A 14,270-nucleotide genomic window follows, 5' to 3' on the forward strand; every position below is an offset into this window, starting at 1 on the left:
TCTGACTCACCTCCACCGAATGATAGACATCTCTTAATCTGTCTTTATCTCCCCCACTTCTAGCTCTGTTCCACGTTCTCTACTGCTATTTTCTCTCTACCACCCCGTTCAGAATTTATTGCAATATACATTCAGGTCTTAATTTTTTTTTTAATGATCACATTAGTCGCACCCAAAAACATCTTTGCGTGGCTGTTTCTAATGGGAGGTTTTATTTGTTTATAAAGCTGTTCTCTGCGACAATGTTGTTCTCTTGCTACTGGCATCGTGTGTCTTCCTACGTATTGACATTTTTATTGCCATCTATCTGCTCCAAGATAAATTAAACCCCGAGTCATCATCAAATCAGTGCTAACGTTGAGACATTTTAAACTCCTCTCATCTCTTCCAAGTTTATGTATATCAGTAAGTCTAATTGCTTCTTGGAAGAGCAAACAATTTAGAGGGTATTCAGCTATTCGGAAACGCCTGGACACAACACACAGGCATGCCTGCCTTAGACCTGCGTGACCCATAACGGTAGGGCAAGACCGTGGCCTGCTGCCTCGACTGGGAGTCTGACAGCCACCCCTCCCACCTCACCCTCACGATGTGGCTACTGGCGACGGGGTCAGAGTGCTGGCACGCCTGGGTTCTGGTGAGGGGCTCAGCTTCGTCAGGTCGACAGAGCCTGTTGTTGCCGTGCGACCGTAGCAGAGAGCAGGCTCTCTGGCATTTCTTCACGCATCTGGCCGCTGGGGGCCTCGTTCCCGAGTGGTGCAGTGTGTTGGGGCATAGGGTGCCGCAGTCTTCCAGAGGCCCCAGGTTCCTCCTCCAGCATCACCGTAGCCAGAACCAAGTCGTCCTCTGGCCGATCTGTGTGTGTGGAGAGTGGGCACTCAGCTGAGGAAGTCTGTCCCCCACGCCTCGGCCACTGTGGAGCGGGCTGGAAGCAACGCAAACCAGACATGCACACTCCCAAGCTAGTGTTTCCATTTGCTTTCAGATATATGCCGGAGAGTGCGACTACTGAGTATACGGTGCTTCTCTTTTCACTTTATTAAATTAAAAATATTTCACTTAATGTGGCAGCAGGAGACAAACTCAGGGCCCACGCATGCGTGCCTTCACTGAATAGCCTCCCCAGCCTGATCGCCTCCTGTTTTTTCTGTGAGCAGGAGAGAGACAGAGAGAAACAAGAGACCCCACAGCTGCACCAGACTACCCCTGGAGTGCCCAGCCAGTGGCCTGTGCTGCTCCCTCTGGTGCTGTAACTGGAAGTCAGGGTCCTGCACATGGTAAGGCCTGCGCCCTACCAGATGAACTGTCTCCCAGCCCCTTCGCTTGAGAGCGTTGGAGGAACCTCCCCCTCGTCCCATATCGTCTCTACAGTGCTCAGGGTTCTCTCTCCACCCCCTCAGCAACACGTCATCTCCCGTCTTTGTCAGAAGCTGTTCTGACGAGGGAGTTGCTCTCGCTGTGGCTATGGCTGGAGTTTCCCTCACAGCTGGCAGAGTCGAGCACCTTTTAAATGAGTCCTGCCGGCCCACCCTGTGTCTGCTCGGACTCATGGCCCGGTCACCCGTCCCCATTTCGCTGTTGAGCCGTGAGGGTCCTTTGTGCCTCTCCGCCCCCCATGAGGAGTCACGGTTTGCTACTCTCTCGCCTTTGTGGTTGGAAGTACTCCCGCTTGTTTACTTTACTTTGTGTTGTCCAACCTCCCTCCCTTCAGTTCTTTGTGGGCGCAGGTGAGAGGAAATGATTGCTGGCTTCTGCCATCAGAAACTCGGGCTCCTCCTGCTTTTTCTTTCCTTTTTGCCTCCAGGGTTATTGCCGGGGCTCGGTGCCTGCACCATGGATCCACTGTACCTGGAGGCCACTCCCCCCCTTGCTGTCCTTGTTGTGGTTATTATTGTTGTTGCTATTGATGTCGTTGTTGTTGCACAGGACAGAGAGAAATGAAAAGAGGAGGGGAAGACAGGAGGAGAGAAAGACAGACACCTACAGACCTACTTCACTGTGAAGCGACTCCCCTGCAGGTGGGGAGCTGGGGGATTGAACCAGGATCCTTAACGCTGGTCCTTGCGCTTTGCGCCATGTACACACACACACACACACACATGCTTCCTGTTCTTTTTACCCTCTTCCCTGGCAGTGCCATGGTGGCTGCCAAATGTTGCAGACTCTCCTCTGTTTAGGAGTTTCTGCCTCGAGGTCTCACGGGAAGGAAGCCTACTCCAATAAACTGCTCCACCTGCTTTATTTCACTGGAAAATCCCAAGATTCTTATTTATAAGGCAACACAGGGCTCCAGAGGTCAAAGGACTGGACAGTCGCCAGTTAGGAGTAAGGATGGTGTGCTGTGCACTGCTTAGTTCAAGGAAAGTATTCTTTCGACACGTGCAATGGCCTCCTACAGGTCAGCCATGCCCCTTCGTAGGAGTCAGATTGCTCAAGTAGGAAGGAAGCATGCCAGCAGCCAGGAGAAGCACCAACCACTGCGGACGCAGGTGAGGCCCCGGGCTCTGGCCTCTGACTGGTGGCTGCTGTCACCCTTTGCTTTTGCTCTTTTTTATTTCCCTGGAAACCACAACAAAGTCGGAATCTCTTTCTTTGTCTGTGTTCACCTTCTGGGGCGTCTGTGTAAACTTTTCACCATGCTCTGAGTGGGTGTGGTAAGAACTATTTTACAAGACGAGCAGGTTTTTACAAGTTTATTATAGAAGACAAAACTTGGGCCACTTGTAACCACCTACAGCCTTTTCCTTTTACAAGCAGAGATGTTTACAGCCAGCATAAATCATAAGCGCAGGCAGGACTGTCTACCTTCATTTCTCAGTACTGTTTTCATAGACAAGACCAGAAGGCTTCCGAGCCCTTTATTTTACAAAGCAAGTAAAATAGAGGTGTGTTGAGCAGGAGTATTTACGGCACTTGTGTGAAGTGTCCACAGGGCTCTTGTCTCCAGGTGGAGCTCCCCTGGCAATGCCGATGGGTCAGGCAGAGGCAGAGCTCGGAGCACGGGCTGGGTGCAGGGCCGGGGCCTGGAGTGACCTGACAAGTCTGGCCTGCACCAGCTCACTCCAGCAGAAACGCTGCTTTTCGTCTTTAGAAGAAGAAAAAAAATCTCGTGTGTGTGTGTGTGTGTGTGTCTAGGCTAAAATACAGACTATAAATTCTATAAAGAGAAAGTCGTGTGTTACCGCCCTCCTCCTCTGAAACGCAGGGCTGCAAAGAGACAGGCTTTCTGCTTTCACGGAACCGTGCCTCAGAGCAGACACGTCGCTGAGCTCATGGGCTTTTCCTTCCATAGAAAAACGAACGCGGAAGAGGTGCCCTGCTGGCCTCGGGAGCATGTGTTTGAGTGCTCCGTCCTCACCCCCAGTGCCCTGACACCTACAGCCTCACTCTGCTGCTCAGAGGCTCCCCCTGCCCGCTCGATTGCTCCCGCCCTGCTCCCCAGCAGCCTCCGCTTAGGGCTGGAAATCTTCCGGGCGGATTTTCATCTCCACGCGTTTGAGTGAGTAGCTAGACCCGTGCCAGCCGTACCAGGTGATGCCGTCCAGGTGCTTGCTGTGCTCGCCCAGGCGGTAGTAGACGCCGTTGAGGTTGGAGTCCGTGCAGCAGTTGTACCAGTACCCGCCTGGCGCAGGAAACACACGATGAGCCGAGATGCCCCCACCAGGGGGCAGCGCTGAGGGGCGGGAGCCCGCAGCAGCAGGACCACGGGCAGCGTGGCAGCGTGCGGTCGCGGCTGAGCGCCCACCGCAGTGCGCAGGGACCCGGGCCCACCTCCTGGTCGCCGGGGGCAAGCTTGGCAAGCGGTGAGGCAGGGCTGTGGGTGTCTCTCCGTCTCTCTCCCGCTCTAGCTCCCCCTCCCTCTCCGTTTCTTGCTGTCTCCATCCAGTGGGTAAGGGAAGGTAACCGACTGAGTGTGAGGTCACCTGCCACTGTCCCCCCAAGCGGGAGGTGGGTCTCCACCTGAAGCCCTCCCGCCCCGACGTCACCTTTTCGGAGCTGTGCACATTTATCCAAGCAGTTGTCGTTGTCTTTGTCCTTGGTGCTGAAGGCCGTGTTGTTGTGGTAGCCGAGGGCGTCGTTCCCCACGTCCCCACTGTAGTTCCCCAGGGAGAGGCGGTAGCTGTTGATCTCGTTGCCCAGAACAAAGTGGCTGTACTCGGCATAGCGTCGGTCCCCCTGCCAGTCCTGTCAGAGGAGAGGGGGCCTCAGACCCTCCTCAGTCAGGGGGCGAGGCCCGAGCCCAGGCCGCTTGCCCAAGTGACCAGGTGGCCTTGCTAGGCTGCCTTTAGAAGCCCTTCTGGAAGGGGTCGCCCGCCCAGCCCCCGCCGCCACAGTGACTCACTGCTGCCAGTGGGTCCGCAGGGAGGAGGAGGAGGAGGAGGAGGAGGAGGAGGAGTACGGCCACCCCCAGGCCACGGCCTCTCCCTGCACCCCTAGGCCAGTCTCTACTGCTCCCTCCCTCCGCTCACTGCCGGCTGCAGGACACGGCCACAGGCAGCTCTGCGGTGAGGCTCCCCTGTCCGCCGGTCCGCCCGCGCTCACCTCCATCTCCACGCGCAGCCTGGTCGGCCGCCGGGAGAGCCGGTGGATATTGTCGTTGCCCAGCCAGAAGTCCCCGCGGGTGCTGCCGAAGCCCTGCTTGTACTGCCTCCAGTCGCGGTAGAAGGAGACCAGGCCGCTCTTCCGCCTCTGAATGACGGTCCAGCCGCCCCCTGAGGTCTCCATGTCGCAGAACACCTGGACAGACGGGCCGACGGGCGGTCGTGGGGCCTGGGGGGCTCTCCCCTCGCCTCACCCCCGCCCACAGGGCCACCACAGCACTGCGTGTGGGCTGGGGGGAGTGCGCAGCCAGTTGGCGGAAACGTCGGGCCGGCTGGTGGGCGCCTGCTGCAGCACGTGTGTTTGTGTGTTTGTGTGTTACAGTGTGCGAGGACCTGCAGGGAGCTTCGCAGGCGGTGGAGCAGGGCTGCAGGCACTCCCCTCCCCCTCTCCCTCTCTCTCTCTCCCTCTCTTTCTCTCCCTCTCTCCCCCTCTCCCTCCCTCTCTCTCCCCCTCTCCCTCCCTCTCTCTCCCCCTCTCTCCCTCTCTCCCTCTCTCTCTCCCCCTCTCCCTCCCTCTCTCTCCCCCTCTCTCTCCCTCTCTCTCTCCCTCTCTCTCCCCCTCTCCCTCCCTCTCTCTCCCCCCTCTCCCTCTCTCCCTCTCTCTTTCTCCCTCTCTTTCTCTCTCTCCCTCTCTCTCTCCCTCTCTCTCCCCCTCTCTCCCCCTCTCTCTCCCCTCTCTCCCCCTCTCTCTCCCCTCTCTCCCCCTCTGTCTCTCTCTCCCTCTCCCCTTCTCCCTCTCTCTCTCCCTCTCTCTCTGCCTCTACCTCTACCTCTCTCTCTCTCCCTCTTTACCACAGCGCTGCTCAGCTCTGGCTTATGGTGGTGAAGGGGATTGAACCTGGGACTTTGAAGCCTCAGGCATGAGAGTCTCTTTGTGTCTCTCTGTCTCTATCTATCTATCTGTCTATACCCACTTCCTCTCAACTTCTGACTAGCCTATAAATATAGACAATACTTTTTTTTTAATTCAGGCACTTTCGATAAATTTTTACATTTTCTTTTTCTCTTCCCTCAAAGAACATGAACATAGTCAGAGACTTTAACTAGCCAGGTGCTGACTAGAGAATCTTCTAGTCTGTGCTGGGAGTTCTGCTGTTTGAAGTATGATGGCTCACGGCAGCAGAGCAGAGCCTGCGTCTCTGCCTCGCATCCAGAGTGCTTCTTTCTTTCTTTCTTTCTTTCTTTTGCAGAATTTATTTATTTATTCATGAGAAAGGGAGAGATACACAGAGAGAGGGAACCAGACATTAATCTAGTATATGTGCTGCCAGGGATTGAACTCGGGACCTCATGGTTGAGAATCTAATGCATTATCCACTGTGCCACCTCCTGGACCACACTACTGACTTCTGTCTTGAGGTTGTCTTTCTTTTCTTTTTTTTAATATTTATTTATTTCCTTTTGTCACCCTTGTTGTTTTGTTGTAGTTATTATTGTTGTTATTGACAGACACCTGCAGACCTGCTTCACCGCCTGTGAAGCGACTCCCCTGCAGGTGGGGAGCCGGGTACTCGAACCCGGATACTTACGCTGGTCCTTGCGCTTCGCACCACGTGCCGGTCCTTGCGCTTTGTGCCACGTGCGCTTAACCCGCAGCGCTACCGCCCAACTCCCGAGGTTGTCTTTCTTTAGACTGGCACCAATAGACTGGCACCAACCCTGTTATTCCCAGCCCCTTCGTACGTGGGGGGAAGGAAGACGAACAGTGGGCTGTCACGACCTCACCTCTAGCTCAGGGCTGCCCAGGAAGTCGTCAGAAGGAAGCTTGTACACTCCAGAGATGCGGTAGTTCTTCTGGTAGAGGGAGGAGCAGTCGTAGGTGGCGTCTGCCGAGAGAGCAGCTGTGGTGAGCACACGGGCTAGAGGCTCTGTGGCCAGTGGGGAGTCCTCCTGCCTCTGGACCGAGAGTCTGGGAAGAGGCTTACTTCTCCCAGCAAGTCTGGGAGTGCTCACTAGTTGGCCATGTCTTCATGTGGGAGAGGTGGGCTTCAGGAGCTCAGGAGGGGTGGGGGTCGCTGACTGGTGGTGGCTGAGGAGTGGGCAAGCCCTGCATCATGGCATGTCACCCCAACAGGCCAAAGGGTGGTTTCAGCCATCTGCTGGGGTCTGGGCCAGAGATTCTAGAGGCCTCAGAGGTAGGGAGTTCACGGCAGATGCTCCTGTTGACTAGAGTCAACTTGGGAGATGGCACTCCTTGCCAGCGAGTCCTCAGAGGGTCTGCTCTTATTTCCTGGGCTTGTCTATCTGTTCCTGCTGCTTTCAGGGGCAGTAGCTATTCCTATCAGAACATAGTGTAGAGGAGAGAGATTTTGCATCTTCTCTCCCGCCAGCTCCCAATGTAATGCTCTCAAGTGAAGCCTGACATTCTGAAGCGAAGATGCAGAGACCCTGAGGGCGCCTGGGAGCCTCCCCTGGCCATGCTGCTGAAGGAAATTAGAGTACTAGGCTGACCTGCGCTCTGGGCTGGATAGAAATGCTTCCCCGAGTGCTCTGAAGGAAACTGCTTTGTGCTAGACTCTGTTCCCTGTTCTGAATACTTAGGGACACCGTGGGAGGACAGCCTTCCTGTCAGGATTCAGAAAGCCGAAAGGCAGGCCTGCCCACTGGTCCTGGATTCTGTTCTTGGTAGTCGCTGTTCTGGGCTGTTGAGATGAGCACACGGGGGGCAGACGGCAGCACCTCCACCTCATGTGGAAGTGGCCCGGCCAGAGCACACTAGCTGCTGGCCTCTGCCGGCCGTTAGACTCGGTCATTACAACTGTGAGTGGAAGTACCAGGGTGCTGCTGTCCCCGGAGCTCCCTGCATAGAGTGCAAAGGTGGCACTGCGCGGGGCAGAGCCAGAGACCCCGAAGGAGCTGTGTTTGACCTTCCAACACTCCCTGCCTGGAGACAGGATGCGCCCAGTCTGCAGCGGCCAGCTCCTCTGTCTGATCTGGTCTTCCACATGTCTGATTTTGTCTCACAGGTCAGCTCAGGACCCGCTTACCTGGAAAACAGCCTGAGACTGCTGGTTCCAAACTAGGGGTTAGAAAGGACATGCGTGCATTATACATGTTGCTCATCTAGATCTGTCTAACCGCATTGCCAGGCTGAGTCGCATGCTGAGACTTTTTGCTTGTTTCAACTGACAGGGATCAGTAATTTCCTCTGTTCCTTCTTCTCGACACTGTCTATAATTTGATCAAAAAGTTTTAGTACCGGCATGAAATGACGTTATCTACAGAATATGTTCTGTAAAAATCATGACTTGTTATAGCTTCCAAAAACCAGAATTCTCTCTACATAATAAATTCACTTGGCCCGTCTGAGGTGAGCTAACTCAGAACTCAGTTATTTTGCAAAAGAGACTACTAGATAGGCCTTATTTGGGGCACGCTATAATTTTTAGCCCTGCACTTGGCCAGTCAGCAAGACCCCAACCCCATTTCTAAAGCTCGCTGCGCGGTCTGGGGTAAATCACATCATCTCTGCGCTCCAGTATAGACGTCCACACTTTCCCTTTGCTGAGACATTGTGGGGGTTGACAGAACATTAGAAGTCCAGAGAGAGCTCAAGCCTTTATAGAGAGAGCAGAGCAGTGGCACCTCGCCAGAAAGCCAGAGCCCCCCAGAAGCATTCCGAGAGCTACAGATGGGCCACGCGCTGCTCGCGGGTGGGCGGGCGGGCAGGCGGCCCCACGCTCCTTACCTGCCGAGGTCTGCGTGACCGTCTGCGCCGCCTGGAGCTGCATGATGTCGATCTGGCTGTTGAGCTCCGAGTACTTGCTCTCGGCGTCTGTGAGCCGAGACTCCACGCGCTTGGCGCCGCTCTCCAGCTCCATGACCTGCATGACCACGCTCACCCAGTCCTTCTCCTGCTTCCTGCCCAGCTCACTCAGCGCAGCACTCAGGTTGGCGACCTGGGCCTGGAGCTCCCTCACCGCCTCGCAGCACTTGGCCCCCTTGAGCTGTGCGGGGCCCTGACGCTTCGGGGGCTTCTGGGGCCAGGCCGGGTGGCTGACAAAGACCACGATGAAAAGGCAGAGGCAGGTGGTGGCTGAGAGAGCCGTGCTCGGCATCTTTTAGACGTGGTGGGGGAAGCTTTTTTGGGGGGGGGTTCTGGATCTACCCGGCCTGGGTTGCACCTTCACCGCGTGGCTCTTTACAGGCTCACCCCGGCTTGCCTTCCTGGCTTGCTCAGCCTCTCCGCTTGGGCAGACAGGAAACCCTGTAGCTTTCCTCCCCAAGCCTGAGTGCCTGCAAGCACCGCGTCTTAAATACGCTTTGCTGCCTGCCCCTCCGCCCCCAAGGCTGGGCATGGCGCTCTGGGCCCTCCCAGCTCATCTGCGAGGGCCAGGTGCCTGTGGGGTGAGGTCAGCTGGAACTTAGGCCAGAGGAGGAAAGAAAGGAGGGGGACAGAGGCAGGACTTCTTCCTTTGCTGCACAGCCTTTGGGCCGAGGCAAGAGGGCTGTGAATGTGAATGTGAGTGTGTGTGCCTCCCAGCCAGTTTTGCCTATTAGGATTAGGCCCCTGCCAGCCACTGGCTGGGCTCAGTCAGTAAGCAGGACAGTTAGAAGTTCCCACATTCCATTCTAAAGGTTATATAACCACAGGGTGAGTGGGAGGTAGGCACAGAGAGTCAGCAGTAAGACTCCACTCTCCCAGGAAGACCTGCTAGTGTGCTCCATACAGTTTGCATAAGGATCCTGGTATATCTTGGCATCCTGTTGAATGTAAGAATAGAGCAGATGAGATTGGAGGTCTTGTTGGAAGAAGCTAGGAAGTCCATTTTAGGTCTATTCCAAGGGGCCCGTGACTTTACTGATTTTTTTGCCTGAGCCCGACAGCTGACATGCAGGTGGGCTAAGGGTGTCATCCGGGGAGATGGTGTCAGAGTTGGAAACAGGACTAGACAGCTGGGTCAGGGCAGAGCAGCTCCCAATCGGCCAGCCCTTAGTGAGGCAGCAGCTGGGTGGCGCACCTAGTAGGAGACTCACGTCACCGTGAGCAGGGAGGGACGCAGGCTCTGGCTTCTGGTCCTCACGAGGAGTGAAGCAGTGCTCCAGGTCTCCCTTTCCCTCTCCCTCTCCCTCTCCCCTCTCTATTTCTCTCTATCTCTATTAAAAAATTTAAAAAATAGCTACTACCCTAAAGGAACTTACCTTTCTACTCAAAAGATTAGAGTTGGCACTGCCGCCTGGCCCTTGCTGTCTTTCTGCAGATGTCTGGTTGAGATGGGCAGCAGAGTCTCAGCACGTGGAGTCACTTCACTAGCACAGAGCTGGCCTGACTGTCAGTCAGCACCTGGCAGGCCACTAAACTCCATGGGGACCGTGACGGTGATCTGCTGGCTGTCAGACAACGTGGAGCTTAAGCCGTGCACTGCAGAAACACCATGTGACACGTGGCCCTACGGTTCCCTAGCTCCTGCGTATTGAGCATTTTGGGACTGGGGGCTGTACAGATTCTGAGCCAGCTTTCGTTGGCCCTTCCCGTTAGCTTCTCCCACCCAAGGAGAAGATTGTGAGCAGATCCTCACTTCTGGGCGGAAGATGAATCAGTCATCCGTCTAGGGGCTCCTGTCACAATCCTTTCTAGGAAAGGTAGTTAGGGTTTGTACCTTTGGAACCAGGTGGACTTAGTTTTTATCAGGAATGCCAACTCTCTGACATGTATTTTCTGGAAACATTTCTAACGCAGGGCATGAGTTGGAGAACAAAAAAAGATTTTCTTATTTGAATGTTTTTCCTGGGTCACCTATACTGTCCAAGTGTCAGTAAAATCCCCCCAAATTTTGAGGAAAATAGCTAAGAACATTTGCCATTCCAGAAGAGTAGCTGTTTTCCAAAACATCCACACCCCTAAGATGTCCTAGATTCTGAACTTCACAAAAAAGGGGAAAAGCAAGGTTTTGTTTTAAGTACAGCTAAGCCAGTAGAGAATGTGGAGGACTAAAGGAGTTAAAAGAGTACTTTCCCCCTTTCTCTGGGGCTCTAAGTCGTGCTCTGCCCATCAGTGAACAGCGTGACCATACAGATGGGGTTAACTGGGGGAAAAGGTCAAGTGGGTGACGCAGTTACAGTGTTTCCTGTCTGCCGTTTTGCTGATGGTGAATGTTGATATAAAGTGATTTTTTTAGGGGAGTCAGGCGGTGGCTCAGCGGGTTAAGTGCAGGTGGCGCGAAGCCCAAGGACCTGTATAAGGATCCTGGTTTGAGCCCCCGGCTCCCCACCTGCAGGGGAGTCGCTTCACAGGCGGTGAAGCAGGTCTGCAGGTGTCTGTCTTTCTCTCCCCCTGTCTTTCCCATCTCTCTCCATTTCTCTCTGTCCTATCCAACAACGGCAACATCAGTAACGACATTTATAACTACAACAACAATAAAAAATAACAAGGGCAACAAAAGGGAAAATAAATACAAAAAAAAATTTTGAAAAAAGTGATTATTTTGTCCTGAGACAAAAATTGAGAGGGGAGGGGAGGGGATGTAGAGACGGGGGGGGGGTATGGGGGGAGGAGAGACAGAGAGAGAGAGAGAGGGAGATCTGTACCATTTCAGTGCTCATGAAACTTCTCTCCTGCGGTTGGGGACCAGGAGCTTGAACCCGGGTCCCTGCTCAGTGCGCTGCGTGTGCTTTTACTGGTGTGTCACCACCCAGCCCCGTGCCCCGTGACTTCCTTACCTGATCTCTTTTGCTGGGCACTCAGGCTGGTTCTGTGCCGTGGCTGCTGTAGATGGTGAGGCTCTGCACAGGCAGTGCACACGTGCTTTGAATCAGTGCCTGGCACGGCTGTTGCAGGGGCAGGGCAGTTTTTAAGGCCTCTTTGCCATTTTTCTCAGGCCTATACCAGTTAGTATTCCTGCCAGCAGTGTACCAAAACTCCTTTTTTTTTTTCTTTCTGTCATCACCAGTGCCTTACCACTCCAGGAGGACTTAGACGGGAAGCAGGGAAAGAGACAGAAGTGGCCGCAGCACTGAAGCAGCCCTGAGGCCGGGTTGAAGCTGGGTCTGCGCGGGCCGGTGGTGCACGCCATCCAAGAGAGCTATTGTGCCAGCTCTCAGAACCCCTTTTTCCGCATCCTCTCCAGCACTTGTTTCTTCTCTTTGGGCTTTTGGTTGTTCCTTTTTTTTTTTTTTTAATTTACTGTTTGAGGTATACATACCATACCCCTTGAATATGTACCGCCAGAGTGCCACCTCCCTCCGCCCTAGGTAGGGCACAGTGTCCCTCAGACTCCTGGCCCTGCCCCTTCCTCCTCAGACACTGTGGCACAGACCAGAGGTTTAGCCGTGTTCACCCTACCATTCCCATTGCTTCGCTTCTTAAATCCCACACTCTCCAGACTTGCTTTTCACATGGGCTGAACCAACTTGAATTCCCACCAGATAGCACAGTTGTGCAAGCAACCCAGATGCCCAGAGACAGGCGGCTGGCTAAGAAAGTTGTGGCACATATACGCAAAGGAATACTACTCGGCTGTCAAAAAAAATTGGGGACGCCAGGTGGTGGAACACCAGGTTAAGCACACGGCACAGTGCACAAGGACCCGGGTTCAAGTCCCTGTTCCCCACCTGCAGGAGTGAAGCCCCACAAATGTTGAAGCGGGGCTGCTGGTGTCTCTCTGGCTCTCTCTCTATCTCCTCTCCCCTCTTGATCTCTCTCTCTGTCTCTATGCAATAATAAACATAGAAAAATCCCAAAAAATTTGATGAAATTCTCTCCTTTGTGAGACAAGAAGGATGAATATGGGATGTTCTCATTTTTAAGTGGAGCTTAAGAAACAAGGAAAGAAAAGGCCTTTTCTTTTCCTCTTGTCGATAGAGACAGAGAGAAACTTGGAGAAGGGTGGCGATAGAGGGCGAGAGAGACAGGCGGCTCTGCTACACTGCCTCAGAAGCCCCACCCCGCAGAGAGGGGCCAAGGGCGTGGCCCCATGTCTTTGTACTCTACCAGGCGTGCTGCCGCCTTGCCCCAGGACTGGTATTTTTTTTTTTTTTTTTTTTTTTACAATACAACCCCCACTATTTCATTCATCATTTTTCATGGACCTGTATTCTCCCCACCCACTGCATTATTGATTTTTTTCTTTTTTTTCTTTTTTTTTAAGAAAGGATTAATTAACAAAACCATAGGGTAGGAGGCGTACAACTCCACACAATTCCCACCGCCCAATCTCCATATCCCACCCCCTCCCACGATAGCTTTCCCATTCTCTATCCCTCTGGGAGCATGGACCCAGGGTCATTGTGGGTTGCAGAAGGTAGAAGGTCTGGCTTCTGTAATTGCTTCCCCGCTGAACATGGGCGTTGACTGGTCGGTCCATACTCCCAGTCTGCCTCTCTCTTTCCCTAGTAGGGTGGGTCTCTGGGGAAGCTGAGCTCCAGGACATATTGGTGGGGTCTTCAATCCAGGGAAGTCTGGTCGGCATCCTGATGACACCTGGAACCTGGTGACTGAAAAGAGAGTTAACATACAAAGCCAAACAAATTGTTGAGCAATCATGGACCCAAAGCTTGGAAAAGTGGAGATGAAGTATTAGGGAGGTACTCACTGCAAACTCTAGTGTACTTCTGCTTTCTTACTTTGGTGCCATACTCCAAACTCAGTCAATTTCTGCTTTGCGTTTCTACTTCTTTTTTTTTTTTTTTTTTACATGCATAACATTCCCCAGATTCCCATTTAGCAATACAACCCCCACTATTTCATTCATCATTTTCCATGGACCTGTATTCTCCCCACCCACCCCAGAGTCTTTTACTTTGGTGTAATACTCCAATTCCATTTCAGGTTCGACTTGTGTTTTCTTTTCTAATCTTGTTTTTCAACTTCGGCCTGAGAGTGAGATCATCCCGTATTCATCCTTCTGTTTCTGACTTATTTCACTCAACATGATTTTTTCAAGGTCCATCCAAGATCGGCTGAAAACGGTGAAGTCACCATTTTTAACAGCTGAGTAGTATTCCATTGTGTATATATACCACAACTTGCTCAGCCACTCATCTGTTGTTGGACACCTGGGTTGCTTCCAGGTTTTGGCTATTACAAATTGTGCTGCCAAGAACGTATGTGTACACAGATCTTTTTGGATGGATGTGTTGGGTTGCTTAGGATATATCCCCAGGAGGGGAATTGCAGGGTCATAGGGTAGGTCCATTTCTAGCCTTCTGAGAGTTCTCCAGACTGTTCTCCACAGAGGTTGGACCAATTGACATTCCCACCAGCAGTGCAGGAGGGTTCCTTTGACCCCACACCCTCTCCAGCATTTGCTGCTGTTACCTTTTCTGATGTGTGACATTCTCACAGGAGTGAAGTGATATCTCATTGTTGTCTTTATTTGCATTTCTCTGACAATCAGAGACTTGGAGCATTTTTTCATGTGTTTCTCAGCCTTTTGGATCTCTTCTGTGGTGAATATTCTGTCCAAGTCCTCCCCCCATTTTTGGATGGGGTTATTTGTTGTCTTGTTGTTGAGTCTGACAAGCTCTTTATATATGTTGGTTATTAAACTCTTATCTGATGTATGGCATGTAAAGATCTTCTCCCATTCTGTGAGGGGTCTCTTAATTTGAGTAATGGTTTCTTTTGCTGTGAAGAAGCTTTTTAATTTGATGTAGTCCCATAGGTTTATACTTGCCTTAGTCTTCCTTGTAATTGGATTCGTTTCATTGAAAATGTCTTTAAAATTTATG

The 14,270-nt window shown here is 52.8% G+C and overlaps 2 protein-coding genes across 3 annotated transcripts in view; one reads left to right on the plus strand and one right to left on the minus strand.

The window, feature by feature from the left end:
- MTOR (mechanistic target of rapamycin kinase) overlaps positions 1–14,270 on the plus strand; it is a 157,920-nt gene that overhangs the window by 60,518 nt on the left and 83,132 nt on the right. The window lies entirely within an intron of this gene.
- Positions 2,679–9,379, minus strand: ANGPTL7 (angiopoietin like 7). The gene is made up of 5 exons (XM_007536061.3): positions 8,290–9,379; positions 6,327–6,427; positions 4,543–4,737; positions 3,987–4,185; positions 2,679–3,622 (listed from the first exon to the last, which is right to left on the minus strand). Exons 1-5 carry the CDS (start codon positions 8,657–8,659, stop codon positions 3,453–3,455), a joined length of 1,035 nt encoding a protein of 344 aa, XP_007536123.1. The 5' UTR covers positions 8,660–9,379; the 3' UTR covers positions 2,679–3,452.

Source organism: Erinaceus europaeus, chromosome 13 (genome assembly GCF_950295315.1).
Source record: "Erinaceus europaeus chromosome 13, mEriEur2.1, whole genome shotgun sequence".
In the NCBI taxonomy this organism is placed as follows: domain Eukaryota; kingdom Metazoa; phylum Chordata; class Mammalia; order Eulipotyphla; family Erinaceidae; genus Erinaceus; species Erinaceus europaeus.

Bases quoted from the DNA above. Each gene is read 5' to 3' on its own strand.
- ANGPTL7 (XM_007536061.3), bottom strand. From the start codon at position 8,659: ATGCCGAGCACGGCTCTCTCAGCCACCACCTGCCTCTGCCTTTTCATC. The intron at 6,428-8,289 runs GTAAGGAGCGTG...CTCTCTCGGCAG, and splicing joins GGTCACGCAGACCTCGGCAG to ACGCCACCTACGACTGCTCC. The intron at 4,186-4,542 runs GTGAGCGCGGGC...CTCCTCTGACAG, and splicing joins GGCTGCGCGTGGAGATGGAG to GACTGGCAGGGGGACCGACG.